The sequence below is a fragment of the Cladophialophora immunda genome (assembly GCF_000835495.1).
Source record: "Cladophialophora immunda strain CBS 83496 unplaced genomic scaffold supercont1.5, whole genome shotgun sequence".
In the NCBI taxonomy this organism is placed as follows: Eukaryota; Fungi; Ascomycota; class Eurotiomycetes; order Chaetothyriales; family Herpotrichiellaceae; genus Cladophialophora; species Cladophialophora immunda.
This window is the reverse complement of record NW_015622545.1, coordinates 4,555,884-4,573,326: the sequence shown is the minus strand read 5'-3', so window position 1 is coordinate 4,573,326 and position 17,443 is coordinate 4,555,884. Positions and strand designations below refer to the sequence as shown.

The 17,443-nt window shown below is 50.9% G+C and overlaps 5 protein-coding genes across 5 annotated transcripts; 2 read left to right on the top strand and 3 right to left on the bottom strand.

The window, feature by feature from the left end:
* Window positions 1–2,602: 2,602 nt before the first annotated feature.
* On the bottom strand, window positions 2,603–3,413 carry PV07_09671 (uncharacterized protein; the record flags this gene model as incomplete). The annotated part of the gene is made up of 5 exons (XM_016396949.1): window positions 2,603–2,694; window positions 2,738–2,976; window positions 3,026–3,110; window positions 3,159–3,240; window positions 3,297–3,413. The coding sequence occupies 5 exons, from the start codon at window positions 3,411–3,413 to the stop codon at window positions 2,603–2,605; spliced, it is 615 nt and encodes a 204-aa protein (XP_016246805.1).
* A 1,951-nt stretch (window positions 3,414–5,364) lies between these two features.
* PV07_09670 (uncharacterized protein) lies at window positions 5,365–7,922 on the top strand (the record flags this gene model as incomplete). Its single annotated transcript, XM_016396948.1, has 11 exons — window positions 5,365–5,484; window positions 5,533–5,909; window positions 5,971–6,402; window positions 6,456–6,545; window positions 6,639–6,693; window positions 6,744–6,986; window positions 7,040–7,157; window positions 7,194–7,368; window positions 7,420–7,496; window positions 7,548–7,628; window positions 7,690–7,922. 11 exons carry the CDS (start codon window positions 5,365–5,367, stop codon window positions 7,797–7,799), a joined length of 1,878 nt encoding a protein of 625 aa, XP_016246804.1. The 3' UTR covers window positions 7,800–7,922.
* A 586-nt stretch (window positions 7,923–8,508) lies between these two features.
* PV07_09669 (uncharacterized protein) lies at window positions 8,509–10,349 on the bottom strand. Its single transcript, XM_016396947.1, has one exon. The coding sequence runs from the start codon at window positions 10,096–10,098 to the stop codon at window positions 8,692–8,694; it is 1,407 nt and encodes a 468-aa protein (XP_016246803.1). The 5' UTR covers window positions 10,099–10,349; the 3' UTR covers window positions 8,509–8,691.
* A 1,827-nt stretch (window positions 10,350–12,176) lies between these two features.
* On the top strand, window positions 12,177–14,116 carry PV07_09668 (uncharacterized protein; the record flags this gene model as incomplete). The annotated part of the gene is made up of 3 exons (XM_016396946.1): window positions 12,177–12,527; window positions 12,588–13,402; window positions 13,456–14,116. The coding sequence occupies 3 exons, from the start codon at window positions 12,177–12,179 to the stop codon at window positions 14,114–14,116; spliced, it is 1,827 nt and encodes a 608-aa protein (XP_016246802.1).
* Window positions 14,117–14,675: 559 nt separating this feature from the next.
* Window positions 14,676–16,803, bottom strand: PV07_09667 (uncharacterized protein; the record flags this gene model as incomplete). Its single annotated transcript, XM_016396945.1, has 4 exons — window positions 14,676–15,209; window positions 15,263–16,167; window positions 16,223–16,662; window positions 16,741–16,803. 4 exons carry the CDS (start codon window positions 16,801–16,803, stop codon window positions 14,824–14,826), a joined length of 1,794 nt encoding a protein of 597 aa, XP_016246801.1. The 3' UTR covers window positions 14,676–14,823.
* Window positions 16,804–17,443: the final 640 nt, after the last annotated feature.

Sequence of the window (17,443 nt, the reverse complement as noted above, 5' to 3'; positions counted from 1 at the left end):
GCTGGCATGTACGAAGATCTGGAACTCTATGGACTGAGATACAACGCCGTGGTGGCAGTGTTCTTTGTCACCTATGCGCTGTTCGAAGTCCCCTCGAATATCATGCTCAAGATGGTCCGCCCCTCGATCTGGTTGGCGATTCTTTGCTTCTCCTGGGGCACGGTCATGACGCTCATGGGCGTGGTCAAATCATACCATGGAATGGTGGCTGCGAGACTGTTCTTGGGTCTGACCGAAGCGGGTTTCTTCCCAGCAGCGACCTACCTCTTATCCTTGTGGTGAGTTTGGAAACGAGAAGAATCAAAGAATCCACAGGAACGCTGGTAACTGACCGAGATTGATTGAAGGTACAAACGCTACGAAATGCAGACGCGCATGGCCATTTTCTACTCGGCCGCCTCCCTCGCTGGCGCATTTTCGGGATTGCTTGCATTTGCCATTGAAAAGATGGATGGAATCGCAGGGCTCGCCGCGTAAATTTTATCAATACATGCCGCCAGATTTGTACTGACGAGCTTGACAGGTGGAGGTGGATTTTTATCCTCGAGGGTCTTGTTCCCGTCGCCATATCCTTCTCGTTGTACTGGGTATTGCCTGATTGGCCCGCGACGGCGCGTTTTCTCACTAAAGAAGAGCGTCTTTTCGCCACGAACCGACTGAATATAAACACCATCGCCGGTCACACCCAGGCGATTAATTCCGATAAGATCGGGATGCGTCACATCAAAGCCGCCTTTGGTGATTGGAAGATCTGGCTTTCGATTATCCCATACTGGTCATGCTCCATCGGCACCTACGGCTTCACCGCGACCGCCCCGACTGCAATCGAGCAGTTGGGCTATACCTCCGCCCATGCACAGTTGATGACGATCCCGATCTACACATTCGCTCTCATCATCACACTTGTCTTATCGGTGTGGGCGGACCGTCACAAGCAGCGCACTCCCTTCATCATGATCGGCGTGGTTATGGGACTGATTGGTTTCCTGGGAGAATTGGCCGTTCCCCATCCACGACTGCCGGGGCTCACGTACTTCTTTTTCTTCTTCATCGCCGCTGGTGTGTACGCCCCACTCCCGAGTATCATCACGTTTGTCAGCAACAACACCGCGCCATCGTCCAAGCGTGCGGTAGGCATGGCACTTCTCATCGGCATGGGAGCTCTGGGCGGGATCTGTGGAGGCAACATTTTCCTGGCGAGACAGGCTCCCAAGTATCCTGTGGGCTATGGTGTCCCTCTTGGGATTAGCGTTGCCGGACTCATCTCGACTTGGATTCTCAGAACAGTCTATGCCAAGGAAAACAAGGCAAAGGAAGCACTCTTGCAATCCGAGGGAGAAGAGAGCCTTCGGCAGAGGTATACTCCGCAAGAACTACTTGACCTAGGTGATAAGAGCCCTTTCTATCAATACACCTTGTAGTCGGGGCTGAGCGGAACACACTCGTAAAGGAACACACTTGTACAATGTAACTGTGGGAGATTTAGGTACGAAGGAGGCACAAATACCATCATACTCAGTTATGTGCAGGAGCATCTCAGGTTGAAGTAGCCATGCTCAGGGCCATGCTCAGGGCCACGCTCAGGTCCAGAGATGGAAAGGGAATGCCCTCGTGTCGAGATTCCGACGTCGAATTCCATGTGCAATCCTCAGAATTCTGAGGTATTTCATTGCGGATCAATAGGGATATGAACAAAGTGCGTCGATCCATATGAAGTCCCCAAAGTGGCTATTTTGCAATATTTGTACCGTAGCCTTTAAGTTAGAGATGACCGTGAGCGGTTTGGTACTGCAATTAAACTGCTCAGAAGCCGGGGCTGTATTGTTGAAGGTTGAATCAGTAGGGTCTTGATAAGCTGGTCCACAGGCGTAAGAAAGTGCCTTGAAGGCTGGCAGAGTATCGAGACTGTGAATTAGGATTTGTAGGAATATTTCAGGCTCCTTCCCATTTTCCTAGAAGCTTGACAAGTCTTGTATGGGGGTGTTCAGGAAGAGATGTGAGTCGAAATATTGCTTCATTAATGAATGGAAAATCCTTGAAAAGAATAAAAGACATGCTTAGTCGACGTTGTTGTAACATCAAGTTTGTTTGAAACCCCAGCTCCGGTACCTCAACGAACAACCACGCTGTTGTAATCAGACATAGTATTACAGAGGCAAATTCCTGTGGCCAGCTCTGGGCTTTGTCTGTACGCGTGGGGATTTCAATGCTTGATACTCCAGGCGGCGAGATAACAAGAACGATTTCCCCCAGAACTAAACCTGTTCTTAGCGTTACCGCAGCTTGGGCGAACACGAGCAAGGTCAAGATTCGTAAAGGGAATGCTCTTTGAGGGTGATATTCCTACGTGCAACATGTATTGACCCAAAAATACTCGATCTTTTCTCTCGGGAAGAGGGTATCGTGCTGGATAGGCTGAAAGCTCGGGAAGGGTGGAAAAGACGGTTGGTAAGTGCAGGACACCTATAACCACCACTAGTCATCACCTACAAGAGGACAACACGAACGGAAATGGGAGATTAGCATAGAAGTCAATGGTCTTAGAATCAAGCCCGAAGTAAGTAGTAAGAAACGGTTTAGGCAAGTGCGTAGGCCAGCCCAGCTAGTAGAACATGAACAACCGAACCTCAATACTTTCCGGTGCATCGTCTTCTTGCCTCGTATCCGGGTGTCGGAAACCCGCATGAGGGACCCCTAATGGCTTTAGCTATATTTCTTATTCGGCGACATGAGTTACCCTTGAAGTCGTGCTGGGCAGTGTCTGACTGCTGAAAGACCATAAGCTCCGAGGGCAATTGGCCACTCAAGTAATGCCACTCTTGACTTAGATTGTGATACACTTGGAAATTTTCCGTATATTCAGCTCTCCCCACGATTTCACATGGAGTCAAGTCGTTGATGTGATCAACCGTCTCTGCATTACATATCGAAAGTGGCCAATCCATCAATGGTCCTTTGAGTGGTTTCCAGACGCTGCTTCAGGCCAGTGAGAATGAGCGAGACGAGCAGGCCGGGAATTACTCACTTTACTGTACGCAACTGGCTGAATTCTTCCGGATTTATGCCAAGCTTCGATTTGGCTAGGCTGAGTGTGGCTGCCGGCGTATAGTCTGAGGAATGTCAGGCGGCCCCGTCTGGAACCATTGTACGGATCTTACTAATGTGGACGATCGAGGCCGGCTGCTGAAAGTCGTAATCTTTCCCCGTAGCGATGGGGTATGAGGGGTGGCGTTTGCGGATCTGCAACCGATACATTTTGAGGCCTCGTTAACGCTTTGATCTGCGGAACTACTTACGATGTGTTCTAGTATCTCGATGCGGCGTGGTTTGAAGCGTGACCGCAACAAGGCCTTCAGTTCTGGGTAGTAAATTTTTTCGACCATTTCGTCCGAGTCAAAGTCTGCATACTGCATCTCGGACTCTAGCTTTATGATCTCAAATCCCTGTTTCTCAATACTGAATTTGTTCTCATGTCCTCTAAAGTCTCTAATCAATACAGTTTTGCCAGGACTGCAGTCAGGCTTGGCACCTTGGCAGAGCCCACAAAATACCGTTTAGTACCTGAGACAACTGTTTTATTAGCAAATTGTGTGTGAAAATGTCGGAATCTATAGAACCTAGATCGAGGAGGACTTGATAATTGCCGATCGTAATCGCCTTTTAGCGAGGTCTTTTGAGGCAGCGTAGTGCCTAAAACACTAGATTGATTAAGGTCTATATCAGGTCGCAGATCCAAACTAGTTCCACCAATCAGATCACTCTGTTTTCGGATGACTAAGGGACTGCAGTCAGGACTGGTGAATGCAGTCCTTGTCGCTGGTAGGGCTGCAGTCTTTAGTCGGACTGCAGTCCTGGCATCACTGGATCAATATGTCGGATTTGATTAACCGAGCACAATTAGTTCGAAGTAGTGTTTCGTCATTTGGTTTATATTGAAGGTTGTACGGCTTCTCTGTTTCGAAGAGGTCGTTCTTTTCCAGGTAGACTAGCTGAGCGTTAAAATCGTCTCTTGCAGCCATTGTTGTTCACAAAGTGGCTAGGTGTGAAGAAAAGAATGTACAATATATTGGGGGCAGAGCTTTGTCCCCTTAAATAGACAATATGTTTGGGTGGTACTGCGGCTCCGCTAATGCAGACCCTCGATTGATAGCTCGTAGCATGATACACTCCGGGCGCGAATGAGCGCGGACTCCAAGTATGAACAAGCAATCTATTCAGAGAGGTTTGCAGAGATACGGAAAGTCATCTGCTTAAGATTAGGTGATTTATGTGATATGACTATTCAACGGTCACTTTGTGAGGCTTCAACAGAGGACGGACCTCTTTGTTATGTGCTATCTGCTTATATTCTGCAGAATTTTTACACAGACTCAGCATCGGCGAAGAGTACGTCGTAACGAAATGTGCTATCAGCTTTCACTAGATGTGCGCAGCTTTCTGTTCAAGATGTCCATCCTCAGCCACCCGAGTTTCACAACCTGACATGGTTGGTCGGTGTGAGACCTTATTTGAGAGGGGCTTTTGTGCCTCGTGGCGAGCGCCTAAGCAGCAAATATGCAAGTCCACCAGCTTTGCTTTTTGCCCGATTATTATGTGCCAGTAGTGGTGCATGAGGCTTGCTCCGCCACCAGACATTGCGCCGTGCCTTGTCGAAAGTCCAGGGAAATGCCACGACTAGTGACCACACTCTTTCGCAGGATCTACCTATCCTGCTGGTCAGGCTGTGTATGTGCTCGGATGATGGACACGCCTGGGACAGCTCGTATGCCGGGAGAGCCGCAAGAAGGCTGGTGTAGCAATCGCGGTCGGATAGCTTTGCACCGTTACCATAGTATTGACTCGGCGGCTCAAAGACGCGAGATGGATTGAGGACGGTCCCCGACCTTCGCTTGACGAGGACAGCATTGTGTTCATCTGTTGCAACCTAGGTCTCGGTCTCTGTGGTGTGTGGGCGCGCATGATTCGATTGGGCTGGGCTGGGCTTGGGGTTGGAGTGGGGTTAGCTGGCGGGGTTTGAGAAACCAACGGTTTTGGGGCGCTAAGATTAATTGACCCCTGCACATGTCAGGCAGCGCCCACTGTTACTGCATGCGCGCCAAGACCTACGCAGCCTGGAGGAGTGTTTTGTGGGACCCAGTTAAACGGTCTAGGGAGGCACCTGTCCGAAAGGCAGACGCCAAAGAGACAGGATAGATATATTTGTGAGGCAAGGCTCACTTGTCTTTCTGCGCACATCGCCACATGTCGCCCTCTGCTTGTCTTCCCGGCACGACACGGTTCATGGGTATCCAAAAGCTCATACTCTATATCTTCTTCTCTGTCGCGTCCTTATGGATGGGCTTTGACTTGTTTACCAATTCCGCCATGTCTTCTGAACCGCTGAATCGCGGACACGGTGGACACTTGGAGCCCTCCATGGTCACTTGGGGAGACAGAGCAATTGTCGTGAACGGCGCAAGGTATCTAGTGTCCTCTAGCCCAAAGGTAAGCTTAACCGTTCAGCGTTGAATTGATCTCCACTGATAGTCTCAGGCCGGCCCAACCTTCAACAACAGAAATAGACATCTCGTGACAGTGATTGAACAACAACCGGGTCATGCTATCACCGTGGAATCCATCACAGACATAATAGCAGAGTACAAGGAAATTGACGATGTCTGGCAAGCTGCGTTCTTGTCTGGCGTCATCTTCCTCGTCGACCACACTACCGCCTCCGACGTTGACATCAAAGTGCAGAACTACCTCAAGAGCTTGGGCAATAGCTGGATCGACACCCTTCCCGTGGATACAATCTCGTCCGATATCCAGCCGGGCCCTTACATCATCCTAGAAGGCAAGCTCTACGACACGTTCAAGTTAGTAGATGACATGCATGGCACTTTCATGACTGCTGTCCGACCCCCAACAAGGTATGCTCTTGTCCTCGTATGAAGGTTCATTCTTCAGTACAGTCACGCTGACAACCCTAAGTGACACATTCGAGGCCCTGCGGCTGAAGAGTAGCACAGACGAATTCTCAGCGGTGGCACTTCCCTCTCGCATCAAGTCCCGATCATGCTTGAACAAGCCATTCTGTGGATTCAGGATCGCTGTGAAGGACGTCCTGTTTCTGAAGGGAATAAAAACTTCTCTTCAGTGTCGAGCATTCTACGATACGTACGGTCCGAATACGGAAACGGCCAAGTGCGTCACGAAGCTCCAAGACGGCGGAGCCCACATCTTAAGAACACTCAAAATGAATCCGATTGGTCACTGGGTAGAACCAGTCGAGTATGTCGATTATCAAGCTCCGTGGAATCCTCGTGCAGATGGATATCAATCTTCGGAAGGCAGTAGCACAGGGCCAGCCGCAGCTCTCGCTGCCTACGACTGGCTTGACTTCACCATTGGACCAGATAGGAAGTCCGATCTAAATATGCTCGCAACTCTGACTCAAAATCAATAGCCTGGGGTAGTGTCATGAGACCAGCGCTCTGGTGTGGCCTGTTTGGTCTTCGACCCACAACCGGCTCAGTCCCTCTTGAAGGGATGAGACGAAGTATACGGTAAGTGTCCTCGTCTATCAAGCCGAGAGTTGCTTGCATGCAGCAGCGGCACCTTACCTCATATCCCAATGGGAACTCACTGATCATTTGCAGCTTCATGGACACACCCGGTGTGTACGGAAGAGACTTAGGGAAAATGAAGTCATTCGTCAACTCTTAGCTTGATCATGGCCACCTCCAAATGCATCCAAAGGTGAGTACCAATCTTGTGGGCGCCCTTTATCTGATCTGACGACAAGAAAGCCATTTACGTCGGTCGTATGGGCTACCGATATCTGGGAAAGTGTGGACCAAAATCAGCGCGACTTGGCCAAAGGATTTTTCGAGCTGCTGAAGTCGCAGACGGGTCTCAGCTCAAGCGAGATATCCTTTGTTCAAAAGTGGGCCGAAGACCCTCCCAAAGAAGCACTAGGGCAATCGCTCGACGACTACATGGTCAAGGTATGCTCGACTCAATATAGTGACTGACGCATCTCGAGTAACTTTGGCTTCAGGCTATACGAGATTTGGCTTACCAGCCTGGAAAGAATATGCAGCAATTCCGTCAGGATTACTACAAAGAAATTTGGAACACAGCCTTACCTGAGTCCTCCTGTCCAGCGGAACTTGTAGGTTGGCGGCACGAGCTCTCGTGCGTTTGCTAATCAGTTTCCAGTGACAATATTTCCGACGTAACAGAAAGTGATTTCAATGAAGCTATGGAGCACATGAGGGTCTATCAAAACTGGTTTCACGCCAAAATATGGCAGTCAGAGACCTCGCATCCCCTCATACTGCTTCCGATCGAGAACATGACGCCGAGGTATAGAGACGAATTTCCGAAGTGAGCTTTCAAAATCAATCTATCTGCGCTCATGATCACTAACAATGATAGCTTCCGACGACCACCCCCAGGAGTCAATAGTATCTTTTTGTCCCCTGTCCTCGGCGCCCCGGAGCTGCTTGTTCCAAGTACGTTATTAAGACAAGATGGCTCGACACGGCAGGCTAATGATGACAAAGTTGACGAGATACCTTATCAATCAAGAGTGACTAGACAAGAAGAAAAGCTACCATTCGTCATTGGGCTCATGTCTCTGCCCGGTAAGTTCTTGATCGAGGTTCCAGCGGCGTTCCTTCGAATAAATATGGCTAATACATGTAGGGACTGATCTTCTGTTGCTGGAAGAGGTTCATCGAATCCTCACCAAATCTGAAAAGTATCATGCACAAGTGTATACGGGAACGAACATGTTTTCCAAAAGCAATACCTGACGCCGTAGTGATGTCCTTGGCGGCTACGGCGACGTCGCCGGTGTGTCAGGACCGAGCCAGTCGAGGCGACAAGCGAGTCACGCCCTGCTATTATGCGGATAGTAAGCCAAGGCCTTTGACTTTCTCAAGTCAGATATGAATACTGTGGACTGAGCTCTGTGAGGGACAAAGGTCATGCGTCGGACGTGGTTCTTGGTCGTCGAAGGCTAATGCTATTCATTCTCGCTCTGCAGTCCACTCTTTCCTCTGCTCGTCCCACATGAACATCCTCACACTCTCGCCTTTGCCTCGGCCCGCCACTGGTGAATCAGCGCCCTGCGTTCCTCGCTTCTCATACCCAACCATCTGAGTTCTTCCTCTGTGAATCCTTCGTATTCGTCGCCATCATCTGGATCATTAGTATCATGATCACTTTGCCAACATCAACTTGTTCCTCAAGCCCAACCAGCTGAGGGCCAGTCTTATGATGTCGAGGACAACATCATCACTCCAAGAGTCCTCCGACCGACCCTCTTTCGAGCATATAGTTGCCGCCTCTTCAATACTCTAGACCTTTATCTAGAAGTCTCTGATCTCGGAGAGCGAACGGCGATGATCCTCTTGCTACGTAACTAGATCTAAGTTTCGTCTGGTAATAGGATATCTTTCCAAATCCTCGCGCATCTCCTTGGGTATATTTACTATAGCCTTCCTTATACGGCCAGGGAGTGCCCAATCCTCGTCTATAAACATCCTTTTGTCCTCATTGAACGTGATTCGGGGGTACGTTATATCGAAGTCTATTTTCCGTTTCATAGGGCTGCGACTTCGACTGGAAGTCGTGCTACTGCTGGGTTTCGGAAGAGACCGGATGATAGGATCGACGAAAGGATATTGAGGTCTCGGTGTAGAGTCATCTTCGAGGGCTTGGTTTCCTCCCCTTCCCTCGCCGCCCGTCGCCATTGGCCTTCTCCAAGAGATGGACCTGACTCTTTTCTTGATCCAGCCTCCTCTGTCTTTGTCCAATCTCATTCCAGTTGAGTGTTGCCCACTGCAGCACCTCGTCAAATTTCCCTGCTTCGAATGCCGCTCTGGCTTCGTCTAATCCTTCAAGCTTCTCCGGCTCCACCGATTGTCCTTCGCGATGTCCCACAATCTCTCTCTTCATGCCTTTCATGACGTATCCTATTTCCATGCCTTCTATTGGCAGGCTCCTCCTGATATCAGCCCACAATTTGTCCACCTTGATCTGGCGGACCATCTTGTTCTTCCTCTCTTCAAACTTGTTCGCAAATTCGATACCAAAGTACTTCTTGGCGTCTTCGATGACGTCTTGCCTTGTCAGGAGTGCAGAGTTGCCTGGTGGTTCATCAACGTGAGCGGGAAGGTATTTTTCGATCCAGTACGCGAAAACGGGTCGCTTGGCGGCGCGCTGGCGGTCATTTGCTTTCAAAAGATTCGCTCCCGTGTCATTTTCTTCCTTGATTTCCTCCTCTTCACCCCTTTCGTCATGTTTGGCCCGATCTTTCCAGCGAGCCGGGTCATGAAACCTGCAAGTCGCCACGTAGTCCATCATCTCCTCCCAATTCCCAAACATCCTCCAGTACCTTTCTCTATCCAGCCCCATATAGTCCAAGACTGTATCCGGATCGCTGCTCATCAGAACTCTTGCTTGATCCTTGTTATGCATTTCCACTTCTGCTATCCGCAAAAACAATCCTCTGGAGGTGGGGGTAATGCCGAAGCGGCGGACGATCCCTCCAAGCATTTGCCAGAGATCGCCGTGCGCTTGGATGAAGGTGTGCCAACGAAAGTAGTCCGAGGTAGGCATGACGTTGATATCGGCTTGGATGTATTTCTGGGTCGAGCCAAGAGGAATGGGCAAAGATGAGGACGTGGAGCTATCAGTTGTAGCGGAGGAGGTACCAACTGCATCGGCAGCTCTTGGACTCGGCTCATCGTCGCTGGCCATTTGACTCGTGTCTCCGTCTGCTATCAACAGGTCTTCGAAGCCCTTTGGCCACCTCAAGGCTAGATGATATGTCGAAGTGCCGCTCATTTTCTTCCACTTTTCGGCGCCCAGCAGATCGGCCAGAAAACGCCCAACTTCACGCCCAGCAGTCACATTTCGATCGAAAGGGTCTGCCACAAGGATATCGATATCTCCGTGCGAGGCCTTGGCGGGTGCTTCGATTGCGTGGCCTACGAGCTTAAAGTGTGCCCTGAGAAGTTCCTCGGCGTGAGAGAGAACCGAGTCGTAGACTTTGGGGGGCATGCGTGGAGTGGACAGGCCATCGGGTTTGAAAACGGAGCCGCCCATATCTCTAGAGCAGGGATGGGAATCACAACGCACTGAAGACTTGTCAATAGTTGGTGAGGAAATAACACACGCGATGCGGTGCCCTCAAGCCTGTCGTGTAGGCTCCTCAGCGAAAACCAAGTGTTGGGGATGAACACTAAGCTACAGCTGAAAGTGAAGGAAAGCTCTTCTTAACATATCTTGCGGCTCAGAAGCAGTTTGGTGGTAGCCATAGCATTGTTTGTGACTCACATGAAACTCTGACATGGGCAAGAGCACTGCCTCGTCTGAGGAAGGGGTTTGGGGGCTGCCCTTCTGCCACAAATCACACGCGTAAGTTTTTCTCGATCCGGAAGTGCGTCTCCAGCCACCTTCTTCGACCCTCATGCCACGCACAGCGAGGCATTTCTGGGCCTGATATGGTTTCAGGGCATATGCGGCATTGTACGAGGCGTGGAAAGGCAGTTCGTTCCGTATGCGCTAGAGAGGTACAGGCTTGCAGAATTTGAGGAGCCCCAATATCCAGCCAAGGTGCAAAGTGTTTCTTGTCTGACAAAATCTTTTCTCGCGACTGCACCTCACCTTGAGCCGATGTCAAATGAGCCACTGTGGTTACCTTCTGAGATGGCTTCGCCTCCGTGTCAGACTGTGCCACATACTCCGTATTTCTGTGGCAACCATGATCTCCCAATGCCTCCGTCCAAATATGATAATCTTCTTGCTGTCAGACGGCCATTTGTCTTCCGTTTCGCCGTGGGCTAAAGGAAGACCTACGCATGGTTTCTGATTGGGTATCTGCTGCTGAAAATGGGAAGGCTCACATTTCAGAAAACCATCTGCGAACGTCATCGTCATGTTGGCTTCGGGTTGTGATTCACCAACAGCCAGGCTCATCATTTGTTCGGTCCAAAGCCTGCAGGGCCCATTGACATCAGCTGTGCTGGCTACAACATTTTCCTCTCCCCATGTAGAGGATCAGGGAAGGAGGATATTCGGGTTCGCCGGCCCATCCCCAGCCATGCTCAGTTTCTCCTCTCTGCGGTTATCTGCCCTCAGAGTCTCCGCCCATTGCCGGCATCAGGCTCACTTGTACCCGCCCAGCTGCAGCTCGGGACCGCACAGCGACAGCTCGACTACTCAGCTTTGCTTACTTGATATCTCACCCATGGTTGTCGTCTGGGGCCCCGAAAAGCCGAGAACAGCGGGGATCCGAGCCCTCTATAGCCAGCGCCTCCCCGGACAGACATGAAGAGAAGCAAAGTCACAATGTGATCCTCTGCAGGAATGTTGCGGCTTGGCGTCACCAGAGATCTGCCCTTCATTTGGTTGCCTGGATACCTACTTACATATAAAAGTGAAAGACTTTGCTTCGAAAACTGGCAACAACTATCCGCATCAGTGTGATCCACGACCTGGAGCTGCGGAGAAGTTGAGAAAAATACCAAAGTCAAAAATGCGGGGAAGATCAACAAAGGCTACTGACAAAACCTCATTTCCTGATGATCCGGTTAATGTTCTACATTGACTGCTCCCTTTTGCTCACCTCAGACCCGCCTGCGGTCTACATACCAGAAGGTATGGACACGGAGTACACCCGACAGCCTGATGGGACGCGGGGTCGAGACCCGTTACGTCGCCCTTCTCCTCTTCAACGCTCTTCCTTGATCCTTGATGAAACGGGCGGTAAGAGCTGAGCAAATATGGTCATTGGTGAAGATCCTTCGCTTGATGTCACAGTCTCCTCCCAGGTTGATCCGAATACCCTTTCTCCTCACCGGGGATCATTCCTCTTATCGGCGGGGTAGAGAGAGGAGGAGTATCAGATATTCCTCCTCGAAGAGCAAAGCTGACTAGTTGTCCATATATATATCTGGTTGGGTGAGCCTTTTCAACATGTGCTTCCTGTAAATCACATTTGCACGCCGTGGTACTCGTGGACCCGGAAGCATTTACCCCTGTTTCGCACAGAAATCCCAGGGGGCCATATCTCATCATGGGCTTGTTTACGGAACTACCAGAGGAGTTTCAGGAGGTCGACGTGATCGTCGCAGGAGGCAAGCTCTTCCCCTTCACCACATTACTCTCGCTGACGACTTCGCATGATAGGAGGCACGGCTGGGTGCGTGATTGCTTCTCGCCTCGCCGAGGCAGATCCAAGCCTCTCGATCCTCGTCATTGAGCAGGGTATGAACAACTACAACGTGCCCCAGGTCGTCCAGCCCGCCCTCTTCCCGCTGAACCTAAATCACGACAGTAAATATACCCTCTTTTGGAAAGGCAACAGGGCACCGCAACTTGCGGATAGAGAGCCAGTCGTCCCCAGCGGCGGCACGTTGGGTGGTGGGAGCTCAATAAACTGGATGGTCTACACGCGGGCACAAAGATCTGATCTCGAGTCGTGGAAGACGCCTGGGTGGTCGTCGAAAGAGCTATTGCCACTCTTGAAGAAAGTTAGGAGACCCCCGGTTTCGTCTCTTCCCACACTTTGGGCTTTCTAACCATCTCACCAGTTCGAGACTTACCATGGTCGAGGTGAAAAGGAGCTGCATGGCGACAGTGGTCCCATCAATATCTCCAGCGGCACGTTCCGAGCTACTCGTGCTGAGAACGAGTTCATTGAAGCCTCAGCCAAAATTGGCTACCCCGAGCTGAAGGACTTGCAGAACCTTGACTCCAACAACGGAACCGAGCGCTGGCTGCGCTACGTTGGCCCAGATGGACGGCGCCAGGATGCCGCCCACAGGTTCCTTCACCCGAAGCTGCAGAGCGGACACTACCCGAATTTGCATGTTCTGACAGAGAACCAAGTTGTGAGAGTCCTTCTGGATGATAAAAAGAGAGCTGTTGGCGTCGAGTACAGGCCCAACCCCAAATTTCAAGCTGCCGCCCGTGGAAAGGCTCTCCTGACTGCCCGCGCTTCGAAGTTGGTGGTCGTCTCGGCCGGCGCGAATGCGACACCACAGATTCTCGAGCGGTCGGGCGTTGGTGACCCGAAGATCCTCAAGCGCGCGGGGGTCCCGGTTATCGAGGACCTGCCTGGTGTAGGGAATGATTACCAGGATCATCACCTGACACTCTACACCTATCGAACCAGCCTGACACCGAACGAGACCATCAACGCCTTTGCGGACGGGCGACTGAATGTACAGGAAGAGATCCAGAAGAACAACAAGCAGCTGGGTTGGAACTCCATGGATGCCTCAGGCAAGTTCCGTCCCACCGAGGCTGAAGTTGAAGCCCTCGGACCCGATTTCAAGAGAGCCTGGGATCGAGACTTCAAGAATGCCCCTGACAGGCCTCTAATGATCATCGCCATGTACTTGAGGTAAGAGGGATTATCTACTCTCACCACCGACTATTTTATTGACGTGAAGATAGCTTCTTTGGTGATCATGCTACATTGCCGGATAACTCCGAGTATGTTTCTATAGCCAATTGGACGGCGTATCCCTATTCGCGCGGGCACATCCACATCACAGGACCGAACATATCCGATCCCATTGATTTCGACGTCGGTTACTTGAAGGACCCCAACGACATTGACGTCAAGAAGCATATCTGGGCGTACAAGACTCAGCGCGAGATCTTCCGCCGCATGAACATCTTCCGCGGTGAACTGGCAGCAGATCACCCCAAGTTCCCTCCAGGCTCAAAAGCTGCTGTCGTTGAAAAGGCCGATGGCCCTGTCGCTGACGACGCGAAGCGCATCGAGTACACGCCTGAGGATGACAAGGCGATCGAAGAGAACGTCAGGAAGATTGTGACCACTACTTGGCACTCGTTGGGAACATGCAAGATGGCTCCAAGAGAACAGAAGGGTGTCGTAGATGCCAGCTTGAGCGTGTATGGCACTAAGGGCTTGAAGCTGGCGGACCTGAGCATCGTGCCTGAGAACGTGGGTGCAAATACGAACAACACTGCTCTGTTGGTGGGGGAGAAAGCAGCCGACATCTTTATTCGGGAATTGGGTCTCGGTGGTAAGTCCCTGTCCCGCGAAGCTGGATACTCGCGAGAAAACCCGAACATTTCTCGACTCTGAGCATCTATCAAGATGCTTAACATGAACGTGGGGAAAAATTGAATAGGATTTGATGACAAACGCAAAACACTTCTCGTCTTAGATATGAAGCAATTGTCAATCTAAGTTCATCTCGTCCACATGAACACATGTGCTTTATATCTCTTGAGACGACGAGCATATATCACAAATAATTGGCATGGTCTGACGAGACAAGGATACCATCGTAGCAAAGTAGGAGTAACTTCGCTGTGTTGTTACAATGTCACCATCATTCACTAGAGGGGCATTCGACCTACTCTTGAATTCAGCAGTATGCCCACCTTCAGTGTTGATATTATCCGATTATGATATAGCGGCTGCCTCGTCATTATTGAGTACCCAAGCCATGTTAGAGAAAGCGGATACTTTCCGCAGAGTACCTTAGTAGGCAGCACCTACGGATCAGGCTGCAAAACTGTCAAGTACTCTGGAGCGTCTCTATATTCGATCTTGATACACTGGGAGATATACATCCGACTATTTCGCATATGATACAATTACCCTGCTCTTCAATCAAAGCAGGTTGGGTTCTAGAGCTGTTTCATTCCTTTGCCAAAAAGCCTGACGTGAGGTTGTTGTATGGCAAACTGAAATCTGGGCCATATCACAAGTGAAATCGCAAAGACTCCGCCATCGCCATGCCATATGATTTGTACACGGACAAAGTATTAGCCACACCCATAACTTCATAGCCCATCAATACTCCTCGTGGGACGGGAGCGAATCACCGACTCACTGTGTTCTCCCCATCGGCCCAGTGCAAGTGCTTCCAGCGTTTTACTTCGTCCCGACCAAATCGAGCCTCGCCTTGCCTTTTCCTGTACCTCAGGGATAAAGAAATGTGTGACCGCCGCTCCCAGGATCATGCATGCGCTGAAGACCACTAGAATTGTCCCGTAGCGCTTTGTCTGGTTGTCGCCGGGTGACGAGGACCCGAACTTGTAGTAGAAAGAAAACACCTGCACCAAGATGGATCCTAGCTTCCCAGAGGCCGCAGCGATACCGTGGCAGGTGCATCGATAACGGGTTGGGAACAGCTCAGCGGGGATGATGTACGTTGTTGAATTAGGCCCTGTTCGACGTGTCAGCCCACGAATACTTCGAATGGCGTTCGACGCGACTTACCGAAATTGAACAGGAATTGTCCAATGACATACAGTGTGATGGCCAAAGCCCCTTCTTGCTGAACTACGATGAATTCGGTCCCCAAAGCGATAAACAATGCGGCGAGAGCCAAGAAGCCGTATTTCTGCAGAGAGACCCTGTTCAGCCGAGAAGCCGAAAGAATCCATAGGATCCCTCCGGCAAAACTTCCAGTATTCAAAACGACCAGTGCCTGTACCGATGTATCCATGAACATGTCATAGATGTCGGTATCGGGGTCATCGTTCGTCTTCCAGATCGGTCGGGCATTCGAAATGTGCAGACTGCCCCAGGTCTTCGCAAGAAACTGAGGGTTCGACAGGCCAATACCATAGTACCCAAAATCCAGTAGAAGCCAGCATACTGACACAGCCATCAAGGTACGCCAATTGCCCTCCGTCCAGAAATACTGTTTGATATCTGCTTTCGATATCTTCCAGGATGAATTCAATGTCGCCAGCGGCGCTGGGGTCACGGTAAACGAGGGTCTGGCATCGGAACGTTCGTCGAGTGACCGATTGGACAAGTTTGACTCCTCAAGGGAATCGCACCACGTTCCAATCTCCAGCTCGTTGATCATGGAGGTCTCTCCGAACAACTGGGTCGCGTCAAACTCGGCTTTGACAGGGTCGTCCTCAATATCGAGTAGAAACCTAGGGGTTTCAGGGATGGCAAATCGAAACAGCAAAGCAATCACACCAGGTACCACGCCGATACCAATAATCCATCTCCACATAATGTCCACGGAACGCTGCAGATCGTCTTTGTTGGAGTGACGGGATATGGCGACCACGATCAGCGAGATCAGGTTGCCCATGATCTGTCCAAGTGGCTGCATGAAGAAGACGCTAGCCATCATACGTGCTCGGTGTTTTGTGGGAGCAAACCTGGCAGTCGTTAGCTGGATTGTAGCTGCCTGAATAAACCAACAAGACCACTGACTCTGCAGTTATGACGGCGCTGAGCGGATAGTCCGCTCCCACGCCTATCCCGACCATGAGCCTCCACCAAATCAGCCACCCATAGACGCTCATGCTTCCGTTGTAGCCTTCAGAGCTCATCACCACACCCAAGGTGGAACCAATGAGCAGGAGCAGCTCAATCCCGTACATTGTCTTCCGACCTTTTTTGTCGGCGAGGAAGCCAAATGTTGCTTGGCCGATAAGGGTCCCGGTGAGCGTGACGATGTTGATGCAAGTTACTCGGTATGTCGAGACTTCTTGGTTCCAGTAGACATAGGAGATCATGGGAAGGGCGATATTCCCGGCAAAGAGGGAGAACCCGTCGAGCAGGAACCCGACTCCCGCCACGAGGACAACAACCCATTGGAAAGGTTGTCGGTCGATAGTTTCGTAGATCTGGCGTACACGGACATGGCGATCCTAAATGACGAAGAACATGTCAGGGCATTCATTTCTTTCCAAAGTCAAGACTTCCGGTTCACCAAATTTGAGACGTACTCGCTCATGATCAAAGTCTCTTGCGCGATCAGTCGCATAAAGACGTCCACGCCATCGTCCCATCATGAAGCTATTCAGGGTCCTTCAGGCAGAATGGGGCCAAAAGCGAGGGGTATAGGGAGAGGGTCAACCATCCATAGCGCACAAGTGTGATTCGAGGCTGTGGAAACAATAAGCCGCAGGGAGCCCTGTTTTTGGGCCAGGTTACAATTGGAAGTCTGCAAGCAAACGAGAGGGTGGTGGGATAGATGTTCGGAGAGGGAATAAATGGGAAGGCTTTTGGGGGTTACAAGAAGGATGGCGCAGACAGGTACCTGAAGTTTCTTCTGACGATGAGGCGGACTCGGATATGAAATACCTCGAGTAGAATGGGCACCATCTAGTGTGCCACAACTGCGAGGGACGCCCCGTGCGAGCAGTCGGCGCTGATTTTTCTCCCTCACATGCTGCTCAGATTGGGCACAGTGCAGGGCGTGGAACCACAGCAGGCGTGTGAAAAGGCTCTATGCAGGAGCCAGAAACAACCCTCGTCCCCCGGTGACCTCGCCCACGCCTATGCCCACTCTCAGTCGCTTCATCCCGCAGCTAGCTAGCTGGGAAGAGCAGTTATCGATGGCTGTCACCAAAGAGATCCGAACTTCCTTGCACGCTTCAACTAGCCCGAGCCCTTAAGCACAGTCCTTGCCGTAGGTTTCGGGGGAGA

Coding starts and splice junctions, on each gene's coding strand:
- PV07_09669 (XM_016396947.1), bottom strand. CDS start 10,098: ATGGGCGGCTCCGTTTTCAAACCCGATGGCCTGTCCACTCCACGCATG.